The sequence below is a fragment of the Emys orbicularis genome, chromosome 10, assembly GCF_028017835.1.
Source record: "Emys orbicularis isolate rEmyOrb1 chromosome 10, rEmyOrb1.hap1, whole genome shotgun sequence".
Classification (NCBI taxonomy): Eukaryota; Metazoa; Chordata; order Testudines; family Emydidae; genus Emys; species Emys orbicularis.
Window position 1 is genome coordinate 74,539,368 of NC_088692.1, and position 25,773 is coordinate 74,565,140.

Here is a 25,773-nt window from a genome sequence, read left to right on the forward strand (position 1 = left end):
CATCCTCTGCAAATTGCAAACAGATCATTAATGGGATTAAAGAGCGATACTAATTCCTTTGCTCAAATTAAGGACACTATCAAGCAGGAAGATTTATGGTGGCACAGACAAAAGTTAGTTATATTTATGCAAACATTACGGTTTATTAAAGCAGACTTCCCTTTTTGATTAAGAAAAATAAATTTGATGCACAATATACACCACATGTAAGGAAAAAAATTAATATAACTATTTACTCGTAGCAGCTAATTTGATAATTTTTAATCAGAAAATTCTAACAAACATTTATTTTTTAACCATCCTATTACATTTGTAGTGTTTCCATGCTCATGGGAACAATCCTAAATCAACATGTGTATCCTATTGGATTGGATGGTTTGCAGGAATGGCCCAAATACCTGCAATATACCTGTGCTAGCCACAAAAGCAGCCTTAGCATACTCACAGGAGTAATCCCAATGAAGTCAAATGGGATTACTTGGGCGAGTAAAAATTATCAGGATGTGGCCCCTAAATTTTATCCTGGAAAATACAGGGGTCCTGGGCTAAACTATGCTCATCAGCAACCCTAGTTGAGTCAATGGGATCATATTAGTACCCATATTACAATGGACCATTTCTTCAGTTTGGATGTATACTCCAGCCACCAATAATAAGGATTTTGTTTTCCCCTCTGAGCAAAGTGCAACAAAACATGGCTAATTATAATTTATGCTAATCTTTACATTTGATCCCCTAATGTACTCATGTGCTAATGGCTAATTTACTCTAGATGCTATGATCCAAATTCATCCAAGGGAAAAAACTCCCTTTAAAGTGAATGGGATTTATGTCTGCTTATGCCAGGCTGAAATGAGCCCCATTTATCAGACAGATTTCATGGAACCTTCATTATCCCAATTAAATAGGATTCAGAGACGAGCAAAATACTATATTGTGTTTCTCTCGCACTAGAAACAGTGAGAAGAATGGAATTCAATAAATAATTAACTGACTGAGATTCAGGTCTCTATTAGCAGAGACCGCCATGAGTCTCCACCTCAAGACACTTTACCTAGTAGCTAATATTTATTTAAAAAATAGAAAGATACCGTAGAAGCTAAAATTTATCACGACCCCAATAGTAGCATGTGTCAAACTTGGGAAAACAAACCCCACTCTGTAAACACCTTAGTTTCACCTCAGTATCATAATTTAGTACTTTCAAGACCAGATGCAAGATGCTATATAAAAGTGAAGACTTATTATACTCGTTGAGGGCTTACATACAGTCGGTGCTTGGTATAGGTACATAATTCCCATAGACATTGCTACGCATTGCGAGGCACGTGGCTTCATTGCGGTCTGAAGGCAAGATTGTTCCAGGCTTGGTAAGGAGGCCCAAATTGTGGTAAAATGTATTGCGTTGCTCCAGCCCATCTTCAAGGAAAAAACAGTGACCCAAAGTATCATAGCCAATAGTATCTTTCACCTGAACCAATTATACAAAACATGGGTTACATGTTAACTACAAACAAAGATGTTTGTTACTGATAAACTTCAAAAACCTTTAAGACCAATTTTGCCACCCTCACTCAGACTGAATGGTACTTTCATCTGTGAGTAGTCCTGGAACTAAATCCAGAGTAAGATATACTCAGTAAGGGTAGGGTGACCAGATAGCAACTGTGGAAAAAATAATTTAAAAAAAATGGGACCGGGGGGGGGGGGGGGGGCGGAGGTAATAGGTGCCTATATAAGAAAAAGTCCCCAAAAAACGGGACTGTCCCTTTAAAAAAACGGGACATTTTGTCACCCTAAGTAAGGGTGAACTAATTTGGCCCTTACTAAATTCAGGGCCTGATCTTCCTAACATTGCAGTCAACAGCAAAACTCCCATTAACTTTAATTTGAGTAGGATCGCATGCATAATTAATAGCAAATGCTGCAATTCTAGGTTTGAAACTGTACTGGATTCTATGTGAGAATATTTGATACAGATACAGTATTGTGGTATTTATCAGCATGAGTGTGTTACTCTAGATTTCTTTGAGATATTTCCCAAGTGGGCTGGGGAGGGGGTGGGGGTGTGAAGAGATTCAGTAAGTGTTTTAATGCAGAAAAATTTGCACTACTAAATTCAGTAATATGTTTCATCTACATTCTCTGGTTATTAATTCTCCTAATGATTTGCAGAGGTTGCAATCCATCATGTCTGCATTCTTAAGATTAACTGGACACGTGCACAAAAATATTTCATTAAAACATACTAAGACCAAGCGGACTTAGCATAAGCCTGCTTTGATGTACAGCATTACAGTGAGGATTTCTAAAATTTGTCTTCATAACTGAAAATACTAAATCAGACCAGTTAAAATACAGACTATTTTTTGCCAAATCTTATTTGATAGGTTTCAATGAAACTTTTAAGCTAACTCTATACTTTAAATGATGTTAGCACATTTACTTGCAGTCTTTACATGGACATTACTCAAATTGATGTCAGTAGGAATTCTGCATGTATAAGGAGCAAGACTAAATAATATGAACCTACATGGTTTCCTCTAGGTACAGAGGGATAGTTAAACCAGATACAGTATATGAATCTGGGGGGAAAGGATGATTATTATTGTAAGTGTACTTGTATTCAGTGTTTATCTACTGTATACAAGTATACTTACAGGATATGAATCTGGAAAGTAGTCTGAGAATTGTATGGTACAGACTTATATAATTGCAAGTGACACAGTTGCCAATTCCCACTGGCATTCCTTTTCCCCTGATAATCAACAGCTTTTGTATGTGTCTCAATGAGATGTCTAGAGAGCACTTAATATACAGGCAAAAACAACACAACCACACACACACACACACACACACACACACACAAGCCACCCCCCCCCCACCCCCCCGTGACTGCAGTTTTTGGAAGCCCACTGACAATATTCCCACTCAGAATTCAGGAACATATGCTGAGACTGAGAGAGTCAGTTGCAACAAGCCTGAGCATTCTAGAAGCAGTGGCACTGAGGAGTGTGCTAGTCAGTTCAGCCTTGCTAACAGACAGCTAAACCCATTTCTGAGCTAACAATGCCACATGTCTTTGCCAGCCTCCTAAGAATGATAATGTTCTATCTAAATATGTCCTTTAGTGTGATGGGCAGGAGCAGTGCTGAGGATGCTTTCAAATCAGCAGTGAGCTAAGGAATAAACACATAAGACCAAGTACTCCTCTTTGGAAGAAAATAATGATTAACAATAAATCTCTCCATGCCAGAAAGACAGAATTTCAGTTGCATCCTTTGATTCTCATGGATCTGGCTGAGGGTTGCAAACTTGGATTTTAGGTATGTGGTGAATGATGAGCCAAAAGTCAGCCCTGTGCCTGAAGCAAGATTTAGCTTTTAATTCGGGGGGGGGGGGGGGGGGGGTTTAAGCCAGAACAAGACAGGAGCTCCCTAGTAACTTTCATATCTGAAACTACGCTGACCATACACCTAATTGGGAATAACACTGTTTAAAGATCATTTATATTTGCACTGAAAAAAAAATCAGGATCCAAAGAAATAGTCCTGCAATCATAATTTTGGCCTGATTATCCTGGTGTATTCATTAACATATATTACAGATAGAAACCAAAGGTTTGGAAAAGAAGTACCATACTACCTATCACACTGTGATATTGGGAGTAGCAGACTGTTGTATGCTTAGGAATGAAACTCTGTCCACTCAGCAGCCTTGTGCTCCAGTAGTGTTTCCAATATGAGATAATTAGGATGCTTCCAAACACTGAATTATATATAGCTCAGCAATACAATATAAGTGACCTTCATGCTCTGCAACTTTATACAGTAATGACTACAGTGTTCGGTGGCATGTGTTGTGCATGTCAGTGAAGTAGCAGGCATGTCACAACCCGCTTTTCAGCTGCGATAAGTAACCTAAACTGTGCTGCGAGGCTGCTGACTGTGTGCCAGGACTGTGCCATGTCACAAAAGAGCTGATATCTGAAGTGCCTTTCATCTCGTTGACAGGTACACAATTGTGCCACAAAATGCTGCATCCCACCTTATATTTTACTAAGTGCTCCAGTTTGTTCATTCACGGTAGCATAAAACTGGGGGGAAACCCTGTATCAACGTTTCTCTTCTCCAAACTCTGAAGCATCACAAAATAAGGCCAAATTAATGTGCATATAATATATATTTTAACATATTACTCAGTTGTTCATGCACTGAGATATTTGTTCACATCTGAAATCTCAGATTGGTCTGAGAGGACTAGCTACAGGTTTATTTTAATTACTGCACTGGAACAAAATGATTTCCTTCACAGATTCAGCTAGTACATTTATCTACTCATTGATTTGTGGACTCAGAGCCTTTGAAAACCCATATGCTATCCCCTGCAGGGCTAGATTTTGCATTTGGGTTTCTAATTTAGTTGACAGATGTGGAATCTCAGTCAGACAGCTCCCTACTGACTACACTTTTGACAAGTCTCAAGAGCACAAGTTATTCCAGTTAGGTCAACATTAACTTATTCTCTAATTGTTCACCTGATTCAAAAGGTCTAATATAAATAAATGATTTTATTTGTGAGGAAGGAAAGGGAAGACACTACTTATTCCATCAACTTTTGGAGGTTCTGCCAACACAAACACATAAGATATGAGGAACTGACAATCAACCCTTTTTGGAGGAGATCTGGCCAATGCAAACAGATCCTCAGGCCCATAGAAGGGGCTTTCAGCCCCTTACACACTTACAAGTACAGTACCAAATGGGCACATACTGCAAAAGCAGTATTAATATGTACATGTGTTCTAGCTGGCAGCAGCTTTATGTATAGGGGCAAGAATAACGTTTCATGAAGAGTGCATAGGGATCATGGATAGATCAGGGTGGGGGAGGATTATGACTAAACACGGGTAACATGCTCAAGTACTTCCCTGCCAGTGGGGCCTCACTTCAGCACACCATGCCATTTCATAGGGGTAAGGAAAACATGGAGATGCAGTGGAGAAGTTTCCTGAACAAATGTTGGCACTTTCTTGGTTGGACACACATTTTCTGGTAAGCCCCTTTCCACAATAACCTCTGCCATAGAGTTTGACCTAAAGCCAAATTCCCAAGTTCTGTTGGCTTCGCAGTGGGCATTTTGGCCCTTCTTGCTCACATTTCTTTCACCTTGGTTTTACAAATATTTTTGGATTAGTCTAACATTGTTCCTGGCTTCAACTGTAGCTCGATTGTATCTCTGTTGCAAATTCCAAGGTCGGTAACTTCACCATGTGTTTGATAAAGACGACAGTTCAGTGAAAGTGTCACTATCACAGATTGCTCAGATCACCACAAAGATTTCACGATCTCATCATGCTTAATTATAAACATAATATACAGAACTTGACATTTCTTTCAAGAAGTAGAGCCATTAGAATGTCAATTCTAAAATTTAACTATTTCAAGGTATCAATCCAACAGATGCACTAGAAAAAAAGTTATGCCTCAAAATACTTAATTGCATTGTGTTAAAGTGTGGCAGGACATATTACATATTTTTTAACATTCAGCAAAATAAAGGAAGTAGTTTGTCAGTAAAATATATCTTACCAGAAGGCCATGTGTTCCATGTATGGCAACACATCTAGAGAAACAGTGGTGTATGGCCAGATTATCAAGGTAAGTAGGGGATGCATAGCCTCCTTTCTCATCCACATCTCCAGATAAGTGAAAATGAACGGGATAGCTGCCCAGTATTTGCTGCCCCATGTTTTTTAATTCCACTCCTGCCATGTGAACGGAGGTAAAATTCCTTTGGATCTATTGAGACAAATAGAGACCTAAGGAAAGAATTTGCAGTACAAGAGTGTGACAGCAAAAAACAGACAATTGTCAAACAAGCATCAAGTAACAAAGTGCTTGATCCTGCAAAGTGCTAATCTGCTCCCATTGACTTCAGTATAGGATTGGGCCCAAAGGTTGCATCTTTCTACATGTCTCAACTTCCCAAATACCAAATGGGTAGTGGTGTCCAAAATGAACAGTATTGAACCATTTATAGCATTTATTCCTGGCAATATACACACTTATGTAATAGCTATAGAAAAAAAAATACTACTGCCAGCTAGCAAAAAGTCATATCTAACATCTTTACGGTGCCACCAAAAGTCTATATTTCCTAGTAGCCTCATCTCAATCAAATGCTATTGGGCTAGATCCTCTGCATAGTGCCATTGATTTCACCACCTGACCTCACTGAGGGTACTCTGATTTACATTAGCTGAGGGTCCATCTGGTTATTGTTTTGTGGGGGGGAGCCCAGATTGTGATGGGGATCTGCATGGCTGCACAGCGGTAAAGCTCTAGTGTGATCCTTGCTTCCTTGAACAGCTGCCTAGGAGCCACTCACAAGAGTAGACCTTGTGCTCTGGAAAACACAGGGAATGCTTGCTCCTGCTATCCTACAGAGATTAGTACACTGAAAATGAAAAGGGATGTGAACGTGGGGTCAGGACCTACCCCACCACCACATGGGCCTGTGAAGCAGGGTTGAGGCACTGAGGGAAGCAGTGCTCCATCCTAGTGAATAAAGCAAACTGTGCTTCTGGAGGGAGTAAAGTCTCCTTCTTGGGTAGTGTAACTTCCCAATGACCCCTACTCAGGGCTATGGCTTACAAAAACCAAACTAACCCAGAGGAGGATAGAAGTGTATATTACACCTTATATTAGAGGTGAGCAAGAGGGTGTAATTTAATTGTGGATCAAGTTTTGCAAATAGCTCAATAACTTTTTAGTATTCTCTCATTACACACAAATACATACTTGCTGTACCAGGGGAAAATATGTAACTGTCATTTTACATTACTCATGTATAACGTTGGATAGTAAATAAATATCTGAAATTGAGAGAGAGGAAAAAAGCCACTTACTTTAATCTGTCCTCCAAATGTGTCATAGGAGAAAAACTGGCATTGATTTTGTCCATAACAAGACTCCTCCATTTCTCCTTGAATAAGTATATTTCTAGTCAGGAGACCAACTTCTGCCCTCATATCTATGCCATCTACAACTTCCCCGATATGAAGATAAAGTGGGCTGCCTGTGGGGGGCGGGGAGGGGAGTTATATATTTAACTTTAGCTACGTTTACTATCTTCAGTTCTAAACACCTACACAAACACCACAGTTCTAAACACCTACACAATGTTCTAAGAAGATTCAGTCGTCATTTTACTTATAATGAATTTCTGTGTTTCACAACTGTGAAGGGTCTGATCCTGCAAGTGCTCAGCACTTGTGTTGAAATCATTGAGCAGCCAGCCAGCAAACACAGGCGAGTAGTCTCATTGCCTTCAATGGACAACACTCTTTTGTGTAAACTTACGTGCATAAGTATTTGCAGGACTGGGCCCCAATTTTGCAAACTTCAGCTAAAGAGGAGTTAAAAAAGTGACAAATATTTTTTTGCACAGAAATAGCGTAAGAATATATTTCATACCATCAATCTTCACTTGATTACTTTTACATTCAGGGCAAGGAAGGAGATTAAATTCTTCAGCTTGATGCATGGAATAGTCAGTGCTAGCAATGACTATCCTATCACCAGGTAGCCAACTTGTAACCTCATCCACTAAGTTAAGAATTATGCCTTTGGACACTTCCACTCTAAATCCATTATGAGGAATCCCTAGGGGGGGGGGGAAAAACAGTCAGTTATTCTTTACTGCTGTGTACCAGTGCATTTTGGATAATTGCACAGAGTATCTACTCAATCAATTTTAATGAAATAATTCAAGGTCTCGTATCCTTTTATGGGGCATAAAGACTATGCCCAATTATTATTTCATGACACTGTTTGTCTGTGATCCCCATGCATCTGACCACGTTCTATAATATTAGTCTAAATTAGTTCAGATTTTAATGGCAGAAGAAAAAAAGAAAAGAAAAGAGCACACTACACCTTTTACCCATCCACTGAAAGCAGTGACTCTAAAATTGATTCCTTCATAGGTTTGAAAATCTCTTCCTGCTATTGCTATCCCAGTTGTTCCATTCCCTTGATACTGTTTTCTATCTTCTGTTGTTGAAAACTGACCACCTCCAAGGATCCCAACCAGAGCCCAGGGCTGCCTGAGTAAGATCAAGAAGAGTCTGATCATATTGACAGAAATACACCCTGTACCCTACAACCTTGAAAGATCCTTTGTACATAGAATCCCTGTTAGAGAAAGTATTCTTAAAATAAAGCAAGCCTGGATTCTAGAATAGTCTCCCATACAGCTCCCTTAATGACTGTTTTATTTATTTTATACACCAGTGGCTTGAAAAATATGAATGTTTCCTATTTACAGAAGTTTGCTTGCTTTGATCTTATTAGTACACTATGCACGTGGGTATGCGTTTATATATAGTTTGGCGATCATGCTTGTTAAAAGTAATGTTGAATTCAAAAACCCTCTTAGATGATAGGGAGTATTACAATCTGGAGCGGACAGCTGTCAGCTGTTAGGAAAGAGGCCCAGGAGCTGTCCATGGTGGCGCTACAGGTTTCCAACGCCTTCCTGCCACATGTCCAATAATAAAAGCTCAGCCCTGGAACACACACACACTCTCTCTAGTGCTGACAGACACCATGTTCATGTCCTTGTGGAAAAGCCTAATCCGGGCACCGGAAAAGTTAGTTCTAGCCCGGTGTCCCCCTCTCTTTGGCGGTCACACACTAGTGCTGACCGCCCGCAGAATCAGCAAGTCTGGGGCTAGTTTGCGGTTAGCTTGGGTTGTGATCCCATGCTGGACTAGGTGGGCACGTGGATTAGGCTACAGCAGATCAAATATTTTTTGCCCAGAGGGCGAGGACTGAAGCTTTTGGGCTCGTGCATGAAGCAAATCCCCACGCGAACACCCCGCTCCGGTCTCACCTGTACCCCAGATGCAGGATGTGTTTGCTATGAAGAAGCTCCTTGAGGAGGAGTCGGGTCTCCAGAGTCAAACTCTTCGCTGCTGAGTCTCCTACTGCGGCTGCCACCACCTTGCCCGGAGCTTGGGTGGCTAGAAACTCCCGCAGCCTCCTGCTCTCATCGGCCAGCAGGTGCGTGTCAAAGCGACCAGCGGCCACCACCCGGGCTGTGTCCGCATCAATGATCCGGATGTTGAGGCCTCGGCTGCTCCAGCGCTTCTCGGACTGGTAGGATCCATAGGGGAGCCCGCCCGCGTACAAGGTTTGGTCCAGCAGCGTCCAGGAGCGAGGCTTCCTCCCGTGTAATTCCAGGGTCCCCCCTCTGTCCACTCCCAGGAATTTCTTTCCGTAGTTCTCCACCTCCGGCTCCTCCGTGGCCTTCCCGTACAGCGAGATGGTGGCCCGGGAGTGGTAGGGGCACCGCTGGGAGCCAATGTGCAGCGCCCCGCCATCCTGAATGAGGATGTAGCGGGCCCTTAAGGCGATGGGCTGCTGCTGATCTGCAAACACCAGCGCCCCTGGAAGGGAAGTGGGGAGACTCGCACGTGACGCCAGCGACTCTTGCCCGGCTTTCCTGGGCACATGGCAGCCGGGCTAGCAGGGTGCAAGCTCCCTTCGGCCACCGGCAGGCCCGGCGCGGCACACAGGATCGTGGGGGCTGCAAGTGGACGGGACCAGTGCAAATCTCCCCCACACGCCAGGACATTGCTCTGACCCCCCGCCCCCATCCAGACTACGGGAGACCTCGGGTAAGGCTCTAAGCCGGGGGGCGCCCAGGTTTAGTGTCCAGTGACCCACCCCCTTCCTTGAGGGGATCAGGCCCCTGCGGTTCCCTGGGGGAGCCTGCTCCCTTCCCAGGCTCTGGCCATGCCCGGCTGCAGCTCTCCCCCCAGACAGGGCTCTGAGCGGCTGGCCAGGTTCAGGGGAAGGCGGGCGCCAAGCCCCTGCTGTCTCCTTACCTCCGTCCTGAATGTGCAGCGAGTGGAAAGTCGCGGAGCTCTCCAGCCTCAGGGCCTCCCCCCGGCCGATGACCACCGAGCGGCTGCTGTCGTGCCCGGGACGCCAGGGAGTCAGGTGCGGGGCGCGCTCGGGACACGGCCCTGCAACACACAGGCGCACACGCCGGTTCAGTGCAGCCCGCCGCGCTCTGCCCGCAGCCCGGCTCCAAGCCCGGAGGATACGCACCTGTTGCGCTGGAGTTCGCCGCTCCACCCCTCTCGCAGGGGGCTGGGGGCTCCGGTTCCCGAGTGGGGCAGGCCCAGGAGAGGAGAAGGGCAGGGAGGAAAGCCCCTGGGAGGAGGATGCCGCAGCACTGGCGAGACGCCCCCGGAGGCTCCTTGGTCGTCTCGGACTCGTGCGCCCACGGAGAGCCGCGGTTCCATCCGGTCCTTGAGCCCTGCCCGGCTCGCGGCGGGGCTTTGCCGGCCTGAGCCCGAAGTAGCAGCAGGCACCTGCTGCCGGGGACGGAGGCTCACCCAGGCGAAGGTGACAGGCTGGGATAGCCCCGCACGTGGCGATGGACGCTCCAAGCCCCAGAGACACACACACACAGAGACACTTCATTCAAAGCATTTTATTCCCACCGGCCCCCGCTCTCCGGCCCCCCCGGCGGGGCGGGCGCCTCTGCAGCCACCTGTGGAGGAGTAAAGCGGCGCTGGGTAAACGCTCCCCGCCCCGCAGACACGTGGGCTCCGGCGTCTGCAGGGGGCAAAGCTCCGGCGCAGACACAGCGACGTCCCCCAGCAAAACCCAGCCCAGCCACGGCACCGGACAGAACCCAGCGACAGACCCGCTCCAGCCGGGCCGCCGCGGGGCAGAGCCGCCAAAGGAACAACGTGCTCCGAGCCTCTTACCTAGCCCCGGGTGCTACTAAGCAGGACTCCCTTCGCTGCTCTAAGGACCGGGCAGTCCCCCCCTCGGAGACGCGGGGCTCTGCAGCAGGAGCGCTGCCTCGCCGGGACAGGGACAGCTAGCGGGCGCTAAGGTGAAAGCTGCTCCTGGGTGCCCGGGTGCTTCTCCACTCCAGCCGGGCTCCCCCAGCTTCCCTATTTATAGCCCATCTCCCGGCCTCTGGCGCTGCCCCCGCTGTTTACAGCAGCTGAGCCGCTGGCTCCGCCCACCCCGGTGACGCCGTCTCCTCCTGGACCCGCCGTGCGGCTCCCCAGATGCAAGGAGCCGAGCCGAGCTCCCGCCGGCGAGCTTCCCCGCCTGGCCTGCCGGGGCCTGGAGGGGGCGCGCGCCGAGCATTCTGCGCGCACGTGGCCGGACCTGTCAGGCGGCTGGAAGGAAATCCCTTAAACGGGGAGTAGGGGAGCGGTGCACATTCCCTGCTAACATCAGACTGTCCCCGACTGTCCCCTACGGGTTGCAGCTGCAGCCTCTCTGCTACCTTCCAGTGAGGTTCAGACAGGCCTGGAGATGAACAGGGGGAACGGGTGGCTTGGACTTCCTCTGTCGCTTGCAAAGTAGAGTCTTCACCTTAAGGGGGGCATGAGCTACCTGGGGCCCCCTATCCGCACCGGCAGGGAGCTAAACTTTTCTGCAGGGAAATTGGTAGAGGAGGTGAGCAGTAATAGGAAAGCTGTTGCCAGGCACACAGGCTGGGAAACCCCAGTGCCCCAGGCTAAATGCTTAAGGAGTGAGGTGTGTTCCCCTTGCTACCCTAAACAAAGGTTGTAGGCAAAGTAGGTGGAAATGGACACCTGCCTAGGACCAGATTTGGATGGCTAAGGATAATTTAGAGAGACAAAGTGGTGAGGTTATATCTTTTATTGGACCAATTTCTGTTGGCAAGAGAAAAGTTTTGGAGCTTACAGAGAGCTCGTCATTTGTCAGTTAATCTTGCAAAATCAGTCTAATTAAATCAGCCTCACCCTTTTCTCTGGGATGTGTAGCCGTAGGGCAGCTGGGAATGACTTTTTGTTTAAAGAACTCTGATGGGGAGGGCTAAGAACAAGAATGCATGAAAATCGCAGGAGGTAGGATACCACTGGTCTGAGGCTGAGACACCCATGGAGAGGTCATCTGTCCCACAACAGTCACTGTAATGCTGTAGAAAATACCTTCAGGGGATATTCCAACAAGTCTTGGGCCTGATCCAATGGGCTTTGGATCAGGTCCCTTGCTCTTAAATGATCTGCTCCTGCTCCCATTGATTGCAGTAGTCTTTAAACTGGAGTAGAAAGTCCATTTCAGATTCCATTTTTTTTCTGAATCAAAGTTATCAGTATTTCTTATGCTGTTAAATGCAGCATGAAAGACCAGAGATTCTGCCAGGCAACGTGTAAATATATTAAAGCACAGATTTGTGGCCACTGAGTTGATTCATTCCCTCATCAAATGCTTCACTAACCATTTAAAAAACCTCCATCCAGAGGAGAGGGACAGCTGGAAGTGAGGAGACAAATCTACCAGCCACAGATACCACAAAAGAGCCAAGGCTAAAGAGGAGCCCACTGTGCAAAGCCATAAGTGCTGCTGATCACGAACAATAAGGGAAGGGAGATACATTCATGTGCCATCATCTGGTCTCACTGAACTTTATTCTGGAGCAAGATTTCTTCTGAGGGAGGGGTCAGGGGCTATTAAATTATTCTGGGGCAAGATTTCTTCTGACATAGGGGACAGGGCCAATTAAATTGTTTGGAGATCTCTGGAGTCTGAATTCACCTGTTGTAAATGTGCAGAATTTCAGGTACAAGAGAACTAGAACTTATTTTCCATATGCATGTATCCAAATGTCCGTTGCATCCCTTGACTGTCTTACCTTCAACTACAATGTTCATTCTAGAGGAAAATAAAGATTAATAGACTTGACAAAAATAAAAATAACAGGTTGAGAAATTATATTCAAGCTGTATGTATTATGCTAATACATCAGTACTGGAACTAAATGTATTAAAGGCTTGGGCTATCACTAAATGAGGCCCCCCAGCCTACACTTGCCTTAGGGTCCTATGCAACAGTCATTACTTAGGCCAAATTCCCTCTGATTTCAGTGGGACTTTTGCCAGAGGAAGAACTGCAGGGTCAGCCTTTAATTCTTTATTCGTATGTTTGCGGAGATCTCCAGATTCTTACATTATTTAAGTAATTTCCAAAATCTCTCTCTCTCTCTCTCTCTCTCTCTGTGGTGTTAGTAGCAGCACAGCTATCATGGTTTGATTCTTTTCCTGAGGAAAAGGTTGCCTTCAGGTGAGCAATTTAGAGGCAATTTTCTCCCAGTATTGAAAAGTTCCTAACTGGCATGTGGAAAAAACTGTGGAACAAATTAGACTAGAAGCATCTCTATGCTTTTCTGAGAATCCACTTCAGGAATATTTAGGAAATATTACTATCCGAGAGCTGACGCTGAAGAGGTGAAATGGGGCTGATTTTACCCTTGACAAACCTCATTTTCAGGATTATTTTTCTTTTTCAAATAAACTCCAGATTAAAGTTTTCACAATACTCTTCAACTACGCAAGATGTTTTCTCAACATAAGAACATTTCCAACCATGCAAACATTCTCACACCTTCACACAGGAAGACAGAACATCCTGTCTCATCAGCCTTTCCTAGCAAAAGGACCTCATTTTGCTGTTACTCTTACTCTTTTTTTTAGGCTAATCAGTAGTAATCCATCCTGATAAAAACAAAATGGGTCATGCCACTCTTTCCTAATGGACTACCTGGTATTAGGAAACTTTTAACAATTCAAGCCCCAACATGTTGCAATAAATGTAATATTTTGCATGAAAATTTTAATTGGATTGATTGGGATCTAGTGAGGTCTCATTTAAAGGGAATGACAAAAAATAGCTGATTCATGACAGACATTTTGACTAATAGTTTGTTCCCACAATGCCCCTGACTTTCTTCTGGCAGCAGACACAAAATTCACACAGGAACGTAGGGATGGTACTTCCTGTGTAAGCACTTTCCTCCCTGGTAAACTCCCTCTTTGAATGATATCCTGTTTCCTTAATACTGCTCAGAGGGTGGAAGGAAAAGCAGGGTCAGTTTTCACTAAGTAGTTCCCACGGAATAGTTTGAACCAAAGTACCCTACCTAAAGCAGTCCCTGTTTCTACAACACAACCCAGTCTGTCTACTTTAGATAAAAACTGGATGCTCAGGACAGTTTTCAAATGCACACACTACACATACACATTAGCACAAATTATATAAATAGCTTGGGCAACATATGTGTATGTATCTATGCACACACATTACATATATACATATACACACATACATGTATATATATACAGAGAGAGAGAGAGGATTAGTGTTTTGATCTGTGTTGTTTTGATATTCTTTTTTAATATTTCTTAATTACATAGATATAAAATCAGAAGCTACAAAAAAGCCAATAGACTGGTTTACCAGATAGCGGTGGTAATTGAGATTTGTCCACATCTAGTTTTAAATTCTACCAACAGGGGTCACCCTTGCACATGATTAGCATACTCAGGTCCTAATATCTTTCAGATGATCTCTCAAGGGCCCTTTTTATGAACAATACTGAGTAAGTCTTATTCCAGGATTTGTACTGAATTAACTGCTTGCAAGGATCACTTAAACCACTATACTTGCTATGACTGCCGGTTTAGGTTGGAATGGGTCAAAGCAGGAATCTGTTTCATAAGAATTCATATATAATGTGACACTTTATCCTGAAAATGGATAACATGAGGCTCCAACTTATACACCACCATTAAAACACAACATATTTTCAATAACTAAATATAAAACTTGCCTCTTCCCCTCTGCAAATGCTACTGAGTATTCTGTGCTGATATTTGTTTTCTCAACAAAAGTTATATTATTTGCATCTCTCTATAGGCAAATACATTCAGTTTAGTCTTGAGAAAATCAGAATACATCAAAGTATTTCAATTTGTTCTAATGGCTTAAAAACTTTAGTACAGCCACCTCGTCCAGAAATGCTTTGTATAACACACAACAAATTATTGATCATTATTTGTATTAAAGTAGCACTCCAAGACCCCTGTCAGAATTGCAGGGGGGGCATTATGCTGGACATTGCACAGCCATAACATTCCCTTTAATGGCTCTTGACTTTCAGAGGTGGTCTTCTAACAGAATGGTACTCAACCTTTCCAGGCAACTGTACCAGTTAACCTGTCAGTCAGTGACCTCTACATTCTGCATCCAGAATCTTTCTAGCATCCCTTACTCTGCAGCCAGCAAATTCTCCTTTCTTCTACTTACCTTAATAGGATCCCTTCCTACTAGATTTTGAACACCTTCATCTCCCACTAAAGTCAATATGGAAATTCAGGTGCTCAGCATTTCACAGGAGATGCTTCGCAATGCACTTTGCTGGTTTGGACATTTAATAATGAACACTGGGTTGAGGCTTTTACAGGGCCGCAGTGAGATGCCTATAACCCTCTCCTACTGGATTCTGCATGATCCTGTCTGCTTGTAGCAAACTATCAGCACAGCAGGCCAGATTGCAGGAGGCTGGTTTACAGCAGCCCATGCTCCACTGTGGGTTAGAGGTCAGACAAGGGAATGAGAAGTAGGCAGCTGTGTCAGAACAGAGGCAGAATGTCAAGCCTTTCATTAAGGGGCTGATCCTATAACCCATGCCATTAAGCCCACTGAAGCCAGTGAGTAAGCATTGCAGGATCAGGCCTTATGGTGTGGGAGGAAATGGAAAGAGGGGAGGAAGATGGACAACCAAGTACTAATCAATGGCAAAAGCTGGAAACACCAGTGCTTAGAAGCCACCATTCTAACATGTACCCTTAAGCTCATAGGTGAAACAATTAAACATCATTTATCACATGAGGCTGGTAAACATAGAGACCAGCAGAAAATGTTAAGAACACAGGAAACATGCATTCTCCTTAGATACGTACCACTTTGTTTCACTTCAAACTTAAACAACATTCTCCTTGTTTTAAGCATTTGCTTCTTTAGCAATGAGAAGGCTTTGGATTGCTGGGCTTCAACCAATACTCCCATGTCCCTGAGGACCTTAAGCACACGGTATAACAACAGTGGCTTCAATTTAGATTGCAGCAGCTTGAGAGGGTTGATCTGAATTTTGGGTGGGTTGACTTCCTTATCACAGTTATGAAAGCGAAATATACTCCAAGCAAGTTTGGGTCCAAAGGCATCCATAAAAACATATCTGTAAAGCTTAAGGAGCATGTCACAGGATAACTGCTCTTCTTTTGATTTCTGAGTCAGGTTCTGATTTGTTACCAACCTTCTTCTTTCCTCGTGACTTACAAGAGCATTACTTCTAAGAAGGCTGGAGAGTTTATATGAGCCAGGAGTCCCTGGGAGAATTTTCTTAATGTGAAATAGTCCTTCATAATCCATATCCCACAAAGAACTGTTGGGATTCAGGCTATTTTCTGAAATAATCATAAATACAGTAAAAACCTATTAGGCATAACCATGGAAGAACGTATTTCCTCCTAGCAGATTTATAAAAGTATACATTTAAGAATGCTTCACTATATTACTGAATATATTTTGGCTTACTGCACCAAAAATGTATTTTGGCAGGCTTACTGTATGTTTTAATAGCCAAATGAATAGACTACAATGATGACTCCTGTATTTTAGCTATTGGTGCTTTACTCTGGTCAAAGATTGTAATCTAAGAACCCATTTTGTGTATTTTCTGGTCTAAACTAGTATCTTACGCAAGTGTTTTTATAGTCTATATAAGTGTTATTGTATGTACATTCCTGAACAAGAACTAATGACCATAACAATGCATTATAGTCTATATAAGTGTTATTGTATGTACATTCCTGAACAAGAACTAATGACCATAACAATGCATTCTGTTCTGTATAATGTCTGCAAGCAAATACAGTGGTATCTACTACAGACCCAAAATTGGACCACATGCATTGAGTGGCTTTGTGGTAGACTGGCCCTTTTTTTGACTTGGCTGAGAGGGGGAAAAGGCTCCTTTCTCTCCCCTTGCTTAGCCTACTCAGCTCTTGGGCCCAGATCTGGGGCCTGATTCAGCTCTCATTCAAGTAAATGGGAATCTTTACACAGACTTGAATGGGAGTTGGATAGGGCCCCTGCTGTAGAGTTCACCCTCGCACTCTAGAATGTTTTCCCAGTGCGTAAGTGGGCAGCATTTTGGCTCCACCCCACTATCCTCCACTTGCCAGATGCAAGGGGCCAGCTTCACCTTTTCAAGAGCTGCAATAACTTAGGCCCAGATCCTCAATGATATTTAGGCGCCCAACTCCCATTGAAATCTGTGGGAGTTTGGTGTCTAAATACCTTTGAGAATCATAGAATCATAGAATCATAGAATATCAGGGTTGGAAGGGACCTCAGGAGGTCATCTAGTCCAACTCCCAATCCATGCACTACTTTCTCCCTGGAGCAATAGAGAGACGGGGGAGGAATCGTGACTCCCTGAAACTTTCCAGGTTTGCTTCTGAGGTAGAGCAAGTTACACACCACCCTGTACTCATGTAAATGGAAAGCCTCCCATTAATTTCAATGGGCTTTGGATCAAAACCGTTGGGACACTATCTAAATAGGTTGCATTTTGCAGCCATGATATCACACTTTGTAAATTTAAAATATTTCTGGTTTGGAGTTTTTCCAATGAAAACCCCAAAAGTGTTGGTAGAAAATGTTAGTCATTTTTCCCCATGGAAAACTCAAAACATTTCCTAACTATATGTACTAATAATAAGCAATATTTTGTTTTAAACAATACATATATCTGCTAACCTGTCATGTGTTCTAAGCATCTGAGTTAAAGATAAAGTATTTAAGACTATGATTTTATCTTTATATTATAATTACCAGCAATCATCTGAAAGATAAACTAAAGATCCTATTAGGGGCCTGCTTGTAAATCAAAAAGGGAAGAAGCACCAATAGGGTTTGCTGTCTCCACTCAAGAGAGATCCAGGACTGGAAGTGGAGGGGCAGAGGTGCCTTAGAACATAAGAAAGGCCATACTGGGTCATACCAAAGGTCCATCCAGCCCAGTATCCTGTCTGCCAACAGTGGCCAATGCCAGGTGCCCCAGAGGCAGCGGCGGCTCCAGGCACCAGCGCTCCAAGCGCGTGCCTGGGGCAGCAAGCCGCAGGGGGTGCCCTGCCGGTCCCTGTGAGGACGGCATGCCTGCGGGAGGTCCGCCGGTCCCGCGGATTCAGCAGCAATTTGGCGGCGGGTACGCCGAAGCCGCGGGACTGGCGGACCTCCCGCAGGCATGCCGCCGAATCCGCGGGACCGGGGACCTCCCGCAGGCATGCCGCCAAAGGAAGCCTGCCTGCCGTGCTTGGGGCGGCAAAAAAGCTAGAGGCTAGGGACACCATTCCTTACCCATCCTGGCTAATAGCCATTAATGGACTTAACCTCCATGAATTTATCTAGTTCTCTTTTAAACCCTGTTATAGTCCTAGCCTTCACAACCTCCTCAGGCAAGGAGTTCCACAGGTTGACTGTGCGCTGTGTGAAGAAGACCTTCCTTTTATTTGTTTTAAACTTGCGGCTCGTTAATTTAATTTGATGGCCCCTAGTTCTTATATTAGAACTTTTCCTTATTCACTTTCTCCACACCACTCATGATTTTATTGAGGGGCAGAGCTGTGTAATGGAAACTTGCACATGGCCTATGTGTACATGCTTGAACTCAGCTAGTGCTCACTTTTGGGCAGGGGAGAGGGAGAAATGCAACTCCGATTATGGAGAGAATAAAGGAGATAAATGTCAGTCATTACCAGCAAGAGAATCATCAAATAATAGTATTATATGTATTGGTCCTTCTCCCAGGGGCTAAAGTACTATGTGTTAAGGATGATGCTGATTTTGGACACTCAGTGGCTCCGGATTGAGGGGAAAATGTGGATCTGGGGAAGTCCAGAAGAATTTCCAAACAGTAGGAAGGATGGGAGTGTGTACTCAACATGCTGTGGCAACATGGACAGAACTCTGGGGTCTATTGTTTTAAACGCCCAAGAACTGCTGATTCAGCACTCTGGCAGGCCTCCGTTTTCTGCTTGTAAGCCAGATAAAGAAAGCAGCTTTGCTGCTAGCGCTGCCCATTGCATTTGTAATTTGAGCTGCAAACGACTGGTCCTCGTGTCATTCTAGCCAACCTCACGCCTCAGCTGCACCATCACATGCTACCTTAACCAACTCACTGCGGAGCGCTTGCGGGAGACACAGACAATGTTTTACTAACTGTTTAAACTTGTCGCCTGAGAACTTGGGCAACGAGACAGGAGCAGCAGCAGGTGGGCAAGTCCCAGGGCACGGGGGTTGGGTGCAGAGAGACGCACGTCGCTGGTTTTCTTCTTCGGGCGACGCCCAGCTGGCTGCAGCCCCTCTGCCTGCAGGGAAGGGGACCTTGAAGCCATGGCAGCAGGCGAGCTGGCAGTTCTGCTAATGGGAGGCGCTGCTGCATAAAGGGACTTGGAGGCGGGGGGCAGAGGCGTGGGATGTTAAACCTGCAACGAAGGCAGATGGAGAGATTTGTCTCCATCCGTTCGCTCTCTCCCGCCCGCCCGCGCCTGCGTCCCGCAGCACGCCGCTTTCCTCCCCTGCAGCCCCGCTCCCCGGACCCCGCGCAGCACAAGCCCGGGCGGTGTTTGCGAGCGAGCGCCGAGCGGGGGAACCCGAGAGCTCCGACGACCGCCAACGCACCAGCCTTCCGGGACTCCCCGAGCCCCGGCCTTTGGGTGATTGAGCCTCGCTCGCCTCCGCCGCCCAGCCGGGCACTCCGCTCGGCGGAGCAAGGCCCAGGCGCCAAGCCCCCGGGTCGCTGAGCGCGGCGCAGGGCGCCTGGCTGGGGCGCGCACGATGCCCCCTGCCGTCCGCTTGGCACCTCCAAGCCACGTCTCAGCCCCAGCCGCGCTTAGCTCCGCTCTCCGTGCGGGAAGCGCTAGGGCCCTTTCCCGGCGGCTGTGCGCCCTGCTGGGGGCGGCTAGGGGGGCTGCAGGAGGCAGCGGCCCGGTTTCTTTCCGCGGCGGCCCAGAGGAGGGCTAGGAGCGCACGGAGCCGGGGCGAGCTCCGTGCTTGCCGGGTTCCCCCGGCCGCCTGTTCCTCCTCTGCTCTGCAGCGGCGTCACCGCTTCTTACCTGGCAGCCCGGCTCCCGGGGACTCCCTTCCACCCCCAGCCGCCTTCCCTGCGAACGCGTCCAGAGCGCACGGGGCACAGCAGCCAATGCAAACCCCTCGCTCCCTGCCGAAAGCCACCCACCAGCCGGATCCCCTACTGTGCCCCACGCCGGCTCCAGCAGCCGGCCCTCATGCAACCTGGCGGCGCGGAGTGGCTGAAGGCAGGCGCAGAGAGGATGCACCACCAGGCACTTCAGGCCGGCCCTGGAGGTCCTATTCCCATCCCCCAAAAAGTCTTCGGGAACGTGGAGTTGCCAGGCAGCAGTATAGGACCTCCCCCAGCTCCGGGCTAGGTAGATCAAGAGCAAAGGTACCTCGAGCTGTTATTTTCTAAGCTACGGCTGTTAGGAAAAGAGGCAGCAAGAAGCAGCAGAGGGAAGTTTCTCCTCAATCTGCCTTCAGGTGAAATCCAAAATGAAGGAGTTAGTTAGGTTCTCACTCAGTGAGACTGGCCAGTCTACCACAACACAGCTGGCTTGTAAAGAGACACCTCCACATTACAGTTTAAGGAATAGAAAGAGGGTTGATGCAATTGTTTTCAAAGGCAATTCTTCTTAAGTATACAGGTAAACATTTCAATAGGCTTGTACTGAGTAACAGCAGAATTTAGGCCAACCTTGCTATTCTTCTTGATTTGGTGAATCCAGATTATTTTATTCTAGAAAACATTCTAGAAAGTTTTGAGCCAGTTACTCCTCCCCCACTAAATAATTATAGGCCTACTGAAATCTAGGAGACAAACATTTTTACACATAGAAAATACAGTAGGGAACATTTAAAATTCAAGTGATAAACATCTCCAAAGGTTAGTGGGTGCATTGAATGTTGCAGATACAGAGCACTAATCTGAAAACAGTTTGGTGCTTATTTGGAGGGCTAACGAGACAGCACCCCATGTAGGATTGCCCCAATTTAGGGGAAGGGCCTGGACACATTCCAGCAGAAAGTAACAATGATAAAGGATCTCCCTAAGAGTAGAAGATAAGTCTAATTAGCCTATATCACTACACAGTAGGTAATTAAGCAGTGGAGGGGGCATAACAATTTTCGGACTCTTCCCTATATATGTTAAGTGATAGGGTACCAAAATTAGAACCAGAATGAATATATTAGACATGTAAACAGTGTGTATCAGATTCCCAAATGCTGCCATACCAGCTGTAACTGAGAAGTCAAGAAAAAAGTATTTAGATGTACAGCTGTGCTCCATGCCATCTTTCTACCCCAAAATTCTACTACATAATCAAAGCTATCACGGCTGTCCCATGTGAAAAATAAATGGAAGCAACATACACACCTAAGAAAAAAAATGTTAGGAAACATTACATCCTAAAAGACCAACTAAGTACTCTAACAACATGGTTTACAAAACAGCATATAGTCAGCAATTAATTTTCAGAGACATTTTGATAGCTCTAACACATGCTTATACTACGGTAAGGGCGTATCTAAATTTAAGAACAAAATTATATTACAAATTTGAGTTGGTGGGAGGGTGTTTTATGTTTGTCAGCTGGAGTTTAGCAAAAGTCCCATTGATTATATTTTTTGCAAACCCAGCGCATTTTAAATAACAGTTCAAAGCCCCTCCCCCATAGTGTCACTCCATTACTTCTCCTGATGCAAAAGGTCCTATGCTCATGCTATTCTCTTTCAATAAAGGGTGTCCTGGATTTGCTCTTGTATAAGCTGTTCCATGAGTCAGTCATGGATTTTTAATTAAAATTTAGTTCTGACATCCCATAAATCAATTTTTTCAACAGGTGGGAGATTTTTAAATGTATCAATTAGAAATGTTCAAATACCCAAAGTCAGGGAATGATAATTACAACATTACTGGGATGAAGAGAGAGTTCAATATATATTATATATGCTTTTTCACTGAAGAGTTTGATAGCATCACACAACACACAGAATTGATTCAAGCATGCTTGGATAAGAACATTGTTGAATGCACTGAAAATTCTTTGAGGGTAAATTTATTGAATTGAAGGGAGAAGGCAACATCCTAGAGGGTCATTGCAGGGATCGTTATTTAATGTTTTCATTGATGACAGGGAAAGTTTAAAACATGTTAATGAAATTCAGATTATATGGAATTGGAAGGAATTACTGACATTGACCAGAACAGAGAAATATCAAGCAACCTATACATATTAAAAATTGGCAGAAAGTTTGGGTAAATGGAAAAAAATCTGAAGGAAGTTTAGTGTTAGAGAAAGATCTGGAAAACAGTTGAGCTGAAAGAAATCTAGCGGTGAGGATACCCAGGACGTGTTTGCAATGCAATAGCAAATATCAGTGAAAAATCCTATTGCAAGATTGGGCTGAATAGGTAGACATCATTTCAAGGAGCAGCAAAGAGACGACAGTTCCAACCCTATATGGGGCTGATGTGACCACATCTAGAGAACTGTATTCAACTATGGGCACCTCATTACTAGAAGGATATTGACAAATTTGAGCAAATTCAAAGAGTATCAAGTGATTGAGGAAGCTAGGGGAAGTGATTTATAAACAAAAGATTAAAAGAGCTAAGTGGAACATGTCTAAGCAATATTTAAAAGTGACTGCATTATGCAGGGGAGGGGAAGAGACACACTGGCTTAAATTTTCAGAAGTGACAAAGCGGTAAGCATTTCCTGAAAAAGCAGGCCTCTAAATTGTCTCAAGTTGGACACTCAGAACTGGAGAAACTGAAAGCCCCAAGTCACTTTTGAATGCATAGGCCTATATCTACAAATAGAGAGTATGCACAGCAGAGGCCCCACTCTTTCACCACAGGGTCTGAACAACTCCCACAGATGTTGTTAATAGGAGTTGCTGTCCCCGGAGTTGGAAAAGAATTGCTTGGGCTGTTTAAAATCTGACTGGACAAGGTCTATTGCAAAGAACCAGCCTGGATCGACAAGAGAGGGACTGGATGACCTAACTGACCTTTTCTATCTTTAATTTCTAGGATTTCAGAAATGAAAATTTCAATTTTACTTTAATTACTGGGGCACTACAGCTCTAAATCAATCTCAGAGACAGCATGCACACCTGCTGTGCTCACATTATTAGTTAATTGCATTCTTGTCACAAGGTCTCACGATGAACATATTCAAACATTGCTCCCAGCCATGATTTTCAATATTTAAACAGCAACTCAAGAATCCTTACCCAATAACACCAGTTTACATTCCATTTACATACAAAATTGAGCAGAATGGCAGGTTTGCTCTTTCGGATTATTTTGTGCCTTTTTGTAAACATTTAACATTAAAATGCAAGGTTAGGCTATCAGATTATTTGGTATTTTCTCCCCCTTCCAAAATATAATTTTTCCATACCTCCTGTTTGCTGTCTTTGTATGAAAACTATAGTACAAATGAGATTCACAATTCAATATGCTCTAATCCATGCATCCTTTATTCCATTACAACCACTGAGTTGCATTCTAGCAACAGTACACAAACTGCAATCAACCGCAATCAATTTTTACAACAATCTGAGGCTTACAGTACATTTAAGGCCTTTAAATTTGGAAAAAATTAGACCTATAGTAGTAGTGTAACAATTGTAAGTGTCTTGCATTTCTGATGCATATTCTGTGCGATTCCAGTGTCAAAGCATCAAATTACTTCTAAACTAAAAAGATTAGTTCAATGAAAATTTAGTTACATAAATTCATCAAAACATAAAATGTTAATTTTTTGTCCTGGAAATCTTATAAAATTTTAATAGCAAAATAATATAGGGATAAAAACATATTTTAACAAAATGTATTCAATCATATACAAACCAGAATTTTGCAGTTTATTGTAATTAGACAAATTAAAACTACCAATTAAGAATCTATGCACAATGTAAATTCAAATATGTACAGTACTTTTAAAAAGTCTACAGGAATGCTTTACAGAAGGAAATGTTATGGCTCTTATTCAGACCATCTGAATATTAAAAGGAGTTTTCTATTAATGAATTTATACATTTATTTTTATTAAACAAATACAATTTAGTCATTTTTTCCTTAAGAATATTCCAGTTACATTTATACAGAAAATGGCTGAGAGGTTGCTACAGAATTTAGCCCCATGTATTAGTTAATTTTTTTTTTTCCAGGAAAGAGTAGGACATCTTAAATAATTTACTTGGGAAGATCAGTAAGTTAAATAAAGATCACTAAGAGGAAAGACCTCATCACAATAAGTTGCCAGTTACAATACCACAGCTAGAAATTTACAAAGAAAGTACTCCCTTAGATTGAACCCATGAATCGATTGTTAAGAACAAGCTGTAGTTCATAACAGTTGTGTTCCATATACTGAGAACATTGAAAAAAAGTCTCCTAGGACAGAATTATAAATGATCAGAAGATAGAGAAAACTGACTTTAGAATATTAATACAGCACTAGATAAAAAGTGTCCCCATATTCAGCTAGTATCCCCCATGTCCTCCAGGGTAATGAAACTAAAAATCATTGGAGTTACAGTAGTTGACCATATTGTGTGCATTAGTAGAATAATTTCCAGATATAAAAGACAAGTTTCATCAGATGTTGATTAGAACACCCTAAAGACAGGTATTTCTTCATAGTATAAAGCTATTACAGCTATCCAGTTAAAGCATGTGCAAAAACAGGTAATTTCTTCCATTCACAGTAACTGAGGTAAAATCAAGTAGGCTTCTTCAGGAGTTGGGGAGTTCATGAGATATGAACTGTTTTAGTCTTTCTAGATATTGTGCATAAAGCTCTATGTCATTATGCCCAGCCCCTTCCACCCAGAGGGGCTCCACTGCGCGTGGACATCGCTCATACATTGCCAGGCCATGGGAGAAATCTATTACCTCATCTTCAGTACCATGAATTACCAACACAGGAGAGGTTACTTTAGATATCTTGTCAATGCTGGGGGGATGGAAAAGAAAGAGAAGTTACTCAGGCTTTTAGTTTTTACATTTGTAATACCAAAGAAAACAAAGTTGAATTAATCACTAAACACAATTAAGGAATATTGAATTTTTTTTTAAATGGATGCCCCCACTTGATGCCCCACTGACTTATCCACAAAACAGGCACAGATAACTGTCAGTGCAAGCTGACCTTTTATCGCCATCTTGCTACCAATCTCTTCAATGGCAAGAAGTCTGTCCACTCTCCTGCCTGGTCAAATCTTTGGCTTATTAGTGACTATCATACCAGCTAGCATGTGGACATCTGTCTAACTCAGAACCAACTTGAACCCACCAATGCATTCCCACAGAGGATGAAACTTAAGTCACCATGTCTGAATTTGAGCTAGTGACCAATGTAGCCTACTACCTAAGCTAGAGACATTCAGCTCCCTAATTCATTATGGCCCTTTGATTGAAAAATCATTTAGAAAGCATCCTTATCTATGTTTTTGACCCCAGAGATTAATACAGATTATTTTAAAGGATTAATTCATTTTAAGATTAATTTTAAAATATAATTTTCCTCTATTTACATTGGCTATTTTCATTTTGCATTTCAGCTCGCACCATGAAAAAAAGAATAAGGTTATGCTACAATTATACTACATTTTTAGTTAGTCATTTTCACTTCCAGGTTCTCATATGCACTAGCACAATACTGCAATGTTAGGATTGAAAACATTAAAAGGACATATTTAACTGCAAACCAACCATAAAAAAATCTCACACTGGATTTGTTTCATGGACACATTTATGTGCATCTTGGGT

At 43.8% G+C, this 25,773-nt stretch overlaps 2 protein-coding genes across 2 annotated transcripts in view; both read right to left on the minus strand.

Moving 5' to 3' along the window:
• Nucleotides 1–20,197, minus strand: part of LOC135884700 (inactive cell surface hyaluronidase CEMIP2-like) — a 75,569-nt gene extending 55,372 nt beyond the window's left edge. Inside the window, exons 1-10 of the mRNA XM_065412219.1 lie at nucleotides 20,027–20,197; nucleotides 19,132–19,396; nucleotides 15,809–16,312; nucleotides 9,896–10,036; nucleotides 8,899–9,454; nucleotides 7,941–8,110; nucleotides 7,479–7,667; nucleotides 6,911–7,080; nucleotides 5,592–5,801; nucleotides 1,266–1,471 (exon numbers count right to left, since the gene is read on the minus strand). Coding sequence (XP_065268291.1) covers nucleotides 1,266–1,471; nucleotides 5,592–5,801; nucleotides 6,911–7,080; nucleotides 7,479–7,667; nucleotides 7,941–8,110; nucleotides 8,899–9,454; nucleotides 9,896–10,036; nucleotides 15,809–16,312; nucleotides 19,132–19,306 — 2,321 coding nt within the window. The 5' untranslated portion in view covers nucleotides 19,307–19,396; nucleotides 20,027–20,197. The remainder of the gene's footprint in view (nucleotides 1–1,265; nucleotides 1,472–5,591; nucleotides 5,802–6,910; nucleotides 7,081–7,478; nucleotides 7,668–7,940; nucleotides 8,111–8,898; nucleotides 9,455–9,895; nucleotides 10,037–15,808; nucleotides 16,313–19,131; nucleotides 19,397–20,026) is intronic.
• Nucleotides 20,198–24,738: 4,541 nt separating this feature from the next.
• ABHD17C (abhydrolase domain containing 17C, depalmitoylase) overlaps nucleotides 24,739–25,773 on the minus strand; it is a 54,496-nt gene continuing 53,461 nt past the window's right edge. The window contains exon 3 of the mRNA XM_065412402.1: nucleotides 24,739–24,958. Coding sequence (XP_065268474.1) covers nucleotides 24,739–24,958 — 220 coding nt within the window. The remainder of the gene's footprint in view (nucleotides 24,959–25,773) is intronic.